The sequence below is a fragment of the Phyllobates terribilis genome, unplaced genomic scaffold, assembly GCF_046119375.1.
Source record: "Phyllobates terribilis strain yellow unplaced genomic scaffold, ASM4611937v1 Scaffold_60__1_contigs__length_8166268, whole genome shotgun sequence".
NCBI lineage: Eukaryota > Metazoa > Chordata > Amphibia > Anura > Dendrobatidae > Phyllobates > Phyllobates terribilis.
In genome coordinates, this window is record NW_027362820.1 from 5681805 (window position 1) to 5690790 (window position 8986).

The 8986-nt window shown below is 42.0% G+C and overlaps 1 protein-coding gene across 1 annotated transcript in view; it reads left to right on the forward strand.

Annotated features, from left to right (window-relative positions):
• The window catches only part of LOC141192389 (uncharacterized), a 208977-nt gene extending 201113 nt beyond the window's left edge, over positions 1-7864 (forward strand). Inside the window, exons 8-13 of the mRNA XM_073661908.1 lie at positions 1861-2010; positions 2136-2315; positions 2399-2522; positions 2606-2703; positions 2905-2995; positions 4842-7864. Of these exons, the coding sequence (XP_073518009.1) occupies positions 1861-2010; positions 2136-2315; positions 2399-2522; positions 2606-2703; positions 2905-2995; positions 4842-5947 (1749 nt within the window). The 3' untranslated portion in view covers positions 5948-7864. The remainder of the gene's footprint in view (positions 1-1860; positions 2011-2135; positions 2316-2398; positions 2523-2605; positions 2704-2904; positions 2996-4841) is intronic.
• The last annotated feature ends 1122 nt before the right edge of the window (positions 7865-8986 follow it).

Genomic DNA, 8986 nt, shown 5'->3' on the forward strand with positions numbered 1-8986 from the left:
AGACTCATGGCTGTACTAGCTCAAAAGGGGGCTTCTACTCAATACTAAGCAAAGGGTCTTTAGACTTGTGACCATGTGATATTTCAGTTTTTCTTTTTTAATAAATTTGCAAAAATTTCTACATTTCTGGGTTTTTTTTCAGTCAAGATGGGGTGCAGAGTGTACTTTAATGAGAAAAAAATGAACTTTTTAGAATTTACCAAATGGCTGCAATGAAACAAAGAGTGGAAAATTGAAAGGGGTCTGAATACTTTCCATACCCACTGTATATTAAATACACAACAAAATAATTTTCATTTTAATTTTCTCTCATCAAAGCCCAGCCGAAATGTGCGTTGGGAGCTGAAATGAAAGTACACCTCGTACACATGCGGCTCCGCTCCGTACACCTCGTACACGTGCGGCTCCGCTCCATACACCTTGTACACGCGCGGCTCTGCTCCATACACCTTGTACACGCGCTACTCTGCTCCGTACACCTTGTACACGCGCGGCTCTGCTCCGTACACCTTGTACACATGCGGCTCCACTCCGTACACCTCGTACACGCGCGGCTCCACTCCGTACACACGCGGCTCCGCTCCGCTCCGTACACCTCGTACACAGACGGCTCTGCTACATCCACACTGTAAACCCCTCCTGACCCCACACATAAACTTCAGCTCATCCAGCACCATGACAACCAGCACAGCAGAGTCCTGCATCCACTGAGGCCCCTGATCATGTGACCCCTGACTCCTCCCCTCCTGTGACCTCATCACAGCTCCTGTGCGCACAGAGCAGCCATATATGTGGTGGCGGCTCTGCAGGTGGAGGTATGTGGAGATTCCCCATTACTGGGCGCAGGGGGCATTAACCCCTTCAGCACGGAGACTCTTTTGGGGTCTCTGTGTAGTGTGAACAGTGAGGTAACAGCTGTGGACAGAATTCGGCTTAGCTGGTTCCCGTCCATGTTAGATCCATTCAGACGACTGCAGGATGAAGGACAGAAGCCCAGAGAAGTCCTCACACAGCGCCATTATTCATCTCCTAGTTCCGTCCAACACAATAATTGCTGCTGTTACACAGTCAATAAACATGCGGGGATTGCCCGCCATACACAGTAATCCGGTAGCCATGTTGGATACTGGCATTACTGTGATTGGCCGGTCGTATTGGGTCTTACAGCAGTGTTCCCCAACTCCAGTCCTCAAAGCCCACCAACAGGTCATGTTTTCAGGATTTCACAGGTGGTAATTACATCACCTGAGCAATACTAAGGAAGTCCTGAAAACATGACCTGTTGGTGGGCCTTGAGGACTGGAGTTGGGGAACACTGTCTTATAGAACCTCTTCTAACACCGACCATTGCACATCAGAACTTTTATCTCCGAGAAATGTCTGGCCACGGTGGTCTCTCCAAACTTCTGCTCTTTTTCAATTTTTTTTTGCAGCTGCCACAGTGGATTTCATCCTAGAATCATAGAGCCGAATAGAGGACGATGTTCCTTCAGTCTGATTGTAATTGATCGTGATGTTTGTCCAACGTCCACTTTACCACAAGAGCACTTTAACTAGTAAATCACCAGAACTGTAGCAGGTAAAAAAAAACACCAATATCCACAGGTGTCCCTTCTAATTGGTGTGAAAACTATCACCTTTAATAATCCTCCAACAGTTCTGGCATAACAAACACAGAAAAGTGCATGAAGGAGATGTCATAGTGAGCAATTCAACTTGTGTTCCATCCATACAAGACTAGAGAATACAACAACTACACGTTCTATCTCCTGATGGTCCTGATGGTCCATGGTCTTCAGTAATTGTATTATTACACAGGATTTTTATGATGTTACATTGGCTCATCGTCTTCCTATTCAGGTCTCTACAATATCGGATCATCTCAGTGGAGATCTTCTATATAACAGAATTTTTCTGAATCACCCATCAAGGATGGATATGGAAAGAGACAAGATGGCGGAGAGGATATTACACCTCACCCTAGAGATCCTCTTCCAGCTTACTGGAGAGGTGAGAGATTCTGATGACCTCACATTGCATCATTCTTATCTATGGGAATAACTGATGGACAGAACTGGAGAGGTGAGGACTCTGGAAATGTCTGGAGTGAGATTAATGTGTCTCTCCATAACCAGGATTACACAGTAGTGAAGAAGACCTCTAGTGAGCGCTGTCAGGACTCTGTGTCTGAGGGATGGGGCAGACCCTTGCGCCCAATGACAGGGCCTCCACCTCACCCTCTGATACATGAAGACATCAATGACCAGAAGATCCTAGAACTCACCTACAAGATGATTGAGCTGCTGACTGGAGAGGTGACACTGGTGGGAATTCTGGGACATTATACAGTAACGCTATGAAGGGATCGGGGGGATGACTGTATCATTGTATGTGTCAGGTTTCTATAAGGTGTCAGGATGTCACCGTCTATTTCTCCATGGAGGAGTGGGAGTATTTAGAAGGAGACCAGGATCTGTACAAGGACATCATGATGGAGGTTCCCCAGCCCCTCACATCACCAGGTAATAGACAGGACTAAATACACACGGCCTATAATTATCTGTATGTAAAGAATGATTTCAGTCCCTGTATGTGTTTCCTCCAGCTCTATCCAGCAAGAGGACAACACCAGAGAGATGTCCCTGTCCTCTTCTTCCACAGGACTGTAAACAAGAAGATCCCAATGTTCCTCAGGATCATCAGGTAGATGGAGGGAAGGTGTCATGAGATCTCCCCTATGATGTGTAGACGGCTGTGAAGGTCTTGTGCTCAGTCTTGTTTTATCCACCAGTATTATATGTTTTATACTTGTGTAATGAGAACGGTGGAGATGGTAGGATTAGAGCTGATCATAGATGTGACTTCTCCATCATCTGTCTGTGACTTTTACAATATTTGTTTCAGGGTGAAGATCTGACCCATATTCATACTACAGAGACATATGTGAGGGGTGATGAATGGTGTAAAGAGGAGATTCCGACATATGACTACCCAGGTGAGTAGTAACCACTAAATGCAGAGAAGTCACAGATTCTTCTCAGTAACCGGCTGTGGCTGCTTTATCGGTGGTGTAGTCTGGCTGTATCACAATCGTGTGATCACCATTTTGCCTCCAGACCACAACATTCTCCTCCATCCAAAACTGTTCAAATAACTGGGCATTGAAAGACCTTTTCTGTAGAACTTACAACCTGGAGGATCCACCTCCCCCCGGGATTAGAAGATGCTGACCGTTACCTGCCCAGGTTTGTGAACTACAAAGCCAAATGACAGCGTACGTAGAATGTGCTGACAAGTTAAAAAATCACTTGAAGAAAAACATTATGATGGGCCTGTAAGAGAAAGTGGAGGGTAATGATGCTGTTGGCTTCCTAGATCCCTGATATCTTATTGGATGAATCTACCTTCTCTCCCTTCTGTGCTGCTGAATGTGCTCATATGGTCCCTACAAGACCAGGTCCAGTCTTTATGACCAAACTTAACTTTTATGATTTGTTATTGTCTATAGTCACAGTTTTTGACTACAGTATTTTGTTCCCAAAATACTCAGATTTATCCCCTTCCCACAGCCAGTTTTGCGTTTCTAATCAGGCCTCATTTTTCGAATCTGATGTGTGTCACTTTTTGTGATGATAACTTTGGAATTCTTCACAAAGGATAATTGGAAACAAATGGACCTTGCAAATTATTTTCCAACTTCTCTTGAATCTGACAATCCCCTATATACGGTTGTACACTACTGTCTGGGCACATGGCAGGTTAAGAAAGGAAGGAGCGACATTTAGCTATATGAATGCAGATCTTGCTGGAATAGTTTGCAGACACCATGTATTGGGGGCACTATTCATGGCCACCTGGCAGCTCAAAAGATGGCCCCCACAAACAGGCTTGGCGCTATCTACTCCATTTCTTAGTGTTATCTTACGCCCTATTCTTAGTGGCTGGACAGAGCCTGCATCGCCCAGAACTTCTGGTTCTGACTTCTCCACCATTACCAGTGACGCCTGCAGAATGTATAAGGCGTCTGGTGACAGAAGCAGACTTCACGGGAGCAGTTCCCAGAGAAGATGGGACCCACCATTTGCAGAATCCCTAATATGACAAAATGGCAGAAAACCAGAACAGTAGAAATCCCCATAAAGGGACTCCATTTTGGAAACTATAACCCTCAGTGAATTAATCTATAGGAGTAGTGACTATTTTGACTCCACATGCACTTTCCGGAAATTAGCACGTAGTGGATGTTGGAGAATGAATCTTGTTCATTTGCCATTTTATTACCCAACTCATAGTGTCCAGATTGTGCTCCAGGAGACACACACCGTAAATTAAGTGGGTTCTTCTCACTATAGTAATGCCAAATACATGGACGCTAAATGTGGTTTTGGCGCATTGCAAGGCTCAGAACGAGGGGGAGATCTGACTTTGGGAGAGCAGATATTGCTGGATTGGTTTATGGAAGCCATGTTGCTTTTCAAGAGCCTTTGAGTCACTAATAATGTGGAAACCTCTGTTTTTCCACTGACAGATGATGGACCTGAGTGGGGACTTGTTTTTTATGAGATGAGTAGAAGTTTTTATTGGTATTATTTTAGCTTACATAACATTGGTGGCTTTTTATTCCATATTTGGGAAGCAGAATGAACATATAGTTGAACCATGCTTTACTGGTTCATTATATGAGGTTTTCTATTAAACTGTGATCTGTCAGTGTCTTAGTGAATAATTCCATATTTTTGCATAACTTGCTGTTTTTACAGACAGTTTAAGTAGAAATGTCATAATGTATAAAATTCAACGATATTTTCTTCTAAAATAATAATTGGTTTTCTTCTTGGCAGATGACTGCACCAGGAGATCAAATGGACAGCTGACATCTTCAATTTTTAAATCAGATGATTTTAAGATCCCACAATATACAATTGAAGTGAATGCCATTACTCCAGATATCCCATCATACCTTCACAGCAAACATTTGTCATCTGATCCTTTGAAACAGGTCCTGTCTTCTGATTCATTACCGACTACTAAGGAAAATCAAAGTCACAAAATAAGCATTAAAAAACGAACTGATCATAAAGCAAATGAGTCATTTTCAAGTTCAGAATATGGAAATAGTTTTCCCTTCGAAAAGTCCTTTCTTAAACTTGAACAATTTCACACAGCAGAGAATAGATTTTTTTGTTCCAAGTGTGAGAAATGTTATAACCAGAAATCAGATCTTGTAAGACACCAGAGAAGTCACACAGGGGAGAAGCCATTTTTATGTTCAGAATGTGGGAAATGTTTTAACCATAAATCGAGTCTTAATTGCCACCAGAGGACCCACTCAGGGGAAAAGCCCTTTTCCTGTTCAGAATGTGGGAAATGTTTTAATAGTAAAATGATTCTTGATAGACACAAGAGAACTCACACAGGGGAAAAGCCCTTTTCCTGTTCAGAATGTGGGAAATGTTTTAATCGTAAAATAATTCTTGATAGTCACAAGAGAACCCACACAGGAGAGAAGCCATTTTCCTGTTCAAAATGTGGGAAATGTTTTACGAGGAAATCAGGTTTGATTAAGCACCAGAGAACCCACACAGGGGAGAAGCCTTTTTCCTGTTCAGAATGTGGGAAATGGTTTAACCAAAAATCAAATCTTAATTGCCACCAGAGAACCCACACAGGGGAGAAGCCTTTTTCATGTTCAGAATGTGGAAAATGTTTTAACCATAAATCAAATTTTGTTAAGCACCAGAGAACCCACACCGGAGAGAAGCCTGTTTCATGCTCAGAATGTGGGAAATGTTTTAACGATAAATCAGATTTTATTAAGCACCAAAGAACTCACACAGGGGAGAAGCCTTTTTCCTGTTCAGAATGTGGGAAATGTTTTGTGAAGAAATCATCACTTCTTAGTCACCAAAGTATTCACACAGACGAGAAGCCATTTTCATGTTCTTAAAGTGGGAAATGGTTTACACGGAAATCAACGCTTAATAAACATCGGAGAAGTCACACAGGGGAGAAGGCTTTTTCATGATCAGAATGTTGGATATGTTTTAACATAAAAATGTATCTTTTTAAAGGGGTTGCCCACTACTAGGACAACCACTTGTCATTCCTCATGTTTGACCTTGTTAACATAAAAACATTCATACTCGCCTTCCTTGCCAGCTCCGTTGCTGCAGTGTCAGTACTCGTGTTCCCGGGGTTCGTGAGGTTGTTACATCACACGAGCCCTGCGCCCAATCAGCGCCAGCTTCACTGTCCCCACCTTGGACGTATTGAACATTAACAGGAAGCCAGGGGTTTGACTGCTCTCCGATACCCTCTTAATGTTCGATTTGTCCGAAGTTGGGGACAGTGATGTCATCTTTTACTTTTTAAAAATTACAAAAAGTAAAATGGGCCCATGCAAAAGTTTGGGCACTGTGCATGGTTGCTACCTAGTAGCCAGCCAAGAGTCTTTCAATTCTTGTTTGAGGGATTTTCATCCATTTTTCCTTGGAAAATTCTTCCAGTTCTGTGAGATTACTGGGTTGTCTTGCATGCACTGCGATTGTGAGGTCTAGCCACATATGTTCAATGGTGTTCATATCAGTGCAGTTGTTAAACCTTTATCTTGCGCCTTTTGAGGGGTAGTCTATTGTGGATTTTGAGTTCTATTTTAACCTCATCGTTCCACAGGACTTGTTTCCAAAATGCATCAGGCTTGTTTTATATGTTCTTTTGCATACTTCTGATGCTGAATTTTATGGTGAGGATGCAGGACAGGTTTTCTTCTGATGAATCTTCCATGAAGGTGATATTTGTGCATGGGTCTCTGAACAGTAGAACAATGAACCACAACTCCTGAGCCTGCTAAATCTTTCTGAAGGTCTTTTGCAGTCAAGCAGGGGTTCTGATTTGCCTCTCTAGCAATACTACTAGTAGTTCTTACTGTAATGTTGCTTGGTCTTCCAGACTTTATCTTGACCTCCACTGTTCCTGTTAACTGTCATTTCTTAACTGAGGAAAGGGCAACTTGAAAACACTATGCTATCTTCTTAAAGCCTCCTGCTTTGTGCGCCTCCACCATTTTCATTTTTGGTGTACTAGGCAGGTGCTTAGAAGTACCCATGGCTGCTGTTTTTTAGCACAAGGTTAGAAAAGGCTGGGTTTTTGTAAAGCTGCAAAATTTGCGTCTCCTGGCCTTTCCTAATGACGATAGTGAACAAGCTATAACCCTGACAGTCTAATTAAGGTCTGAAACCTTGGTCAAAGTTATCTGAGCACATAAATTTTCAAGGGTGCCCAAACTTTTGCATCAACCCATTTTCATTTTTGTAATTGCTAAATTGAAAAAAAAATGGACTATATACAGTATATATATTTTTGCCTAAAACACAAAGGAAATGTGTCATCTTTAACTTTAGCCCTTTAAGAGATTAGAATAACAGTCATTTTGACCAGGGGTGCACAAACGTTTGCATGCCACTGTATAGAAGTTTTTATATGGTAGATTATATTTAATTGTACATGAAGAGAAGGAGGTTGATTTCTCCTTTTCATACAAATCTCCAATTGATTTAATACCCAAAAGTTACCAATTTTTAAGTTCAAGATCTGGATTGCATTGCTCTAAAGTTTCTATAGGCGCTTTTATAGAGCGCAGTTAGCATAGAACTTATTTTGTTAGTCAGTACACCCCATACCTCTAATGCTGCATCTACCTTCAGTGATATACAGATTTTGTTTGTTGAGGTTCAAGATGTTGTATGAATAAAAGGAAGATGGGATATTGAATGTTCCTACTAAGTGTCTTTCAATGGTTAAGTAATATAAGGGATTTCATATAGCATGCACAAACAGTTATCTTCACATGAGTATGATCAGCTCACCCACCAAAGGACCCGACACGTGTTTCACCACAGCTTCGTCTGTGGTGAAACACGTGTCGGGTCCCTTGGTAAGTGACCTGATCATACCCATGTGAAGATAACTTTGTGCATGCTAAAAAGAAAAGAGATGCGCTGCAAACCACTCATAAAATACTAAAAGAGTGATTCCTACCTGTCGTAGAGAAAATGGTAGTCCAAATGAAGATATACCCGTGCAGCTTCCAGGGGTCCTTTGAAGAAGTCACAACTGCAACTAGAGGTGATGGACAAGGGACGGAGTCTGTAGAACAAGCCGTGAGTGTTCCAGAAAATGGGTTCAAACGGCGTATTAACGCCGGAGATAGAGGGCTGCAAAGACTCTCAGAGACTCGGGCTTTCAGGTACATGCAGCCGTTGCACTAGGTGGATACAGGAATTTTAAAAATTGTCTGTGTCTGACCGTGAACGGAGCATACAGCTCCTGGGCGGGGGAGGAAGGAAAAGACAATACAGACATTACAGCAGGGGATCGCAGAGGATTCATTTTGTGAGGTAAAATGTTTAAAAGCAGTCAGTGAAATGTTTTACCTCACAAAATGAATCCTCTGCGATCCCCTGCTGTAATGTCTGTATAGTCTTTTCCTTACTCCCCCGCCCGGGAGATGTGGTATGCTCCGTTCACGGTCAGACAATTTTTAAAATGAACTTTTGTTTGTGGGAAAACCCCTTTAAGACATCGTTAATCACTATGGACCACTAATTGGTTTGTGCAAAAGGGGTTTTCTCTGCCTAAATACGTTTTTATCTTTTACTACTGAAGAAAAGTTATTTTTGAGCATTAATAGACTTGCACATTGACCTGTACTTTATGGTTACCTACACTTGTTGGCTCCATGCGCACTTGTACTTATATTTACTTTGGCTCGCTCACCCACCCATTATTGCTTTTTGTTGTTTGTCCCTTTCTGTGCCTGGATTTCTTTGAATTGTATTGTATTATGATTTTCTTTTAACTTTATCTAATAAAATCCATGTTTTGATTACAGACATTGTTGCACCTTTGTTCCTGGCACATTCCCTTTTTTCTTTTTGGTTATATGCTTGCTTTGTGCCTATGGGAACCCCGAACTCAATTATTATAT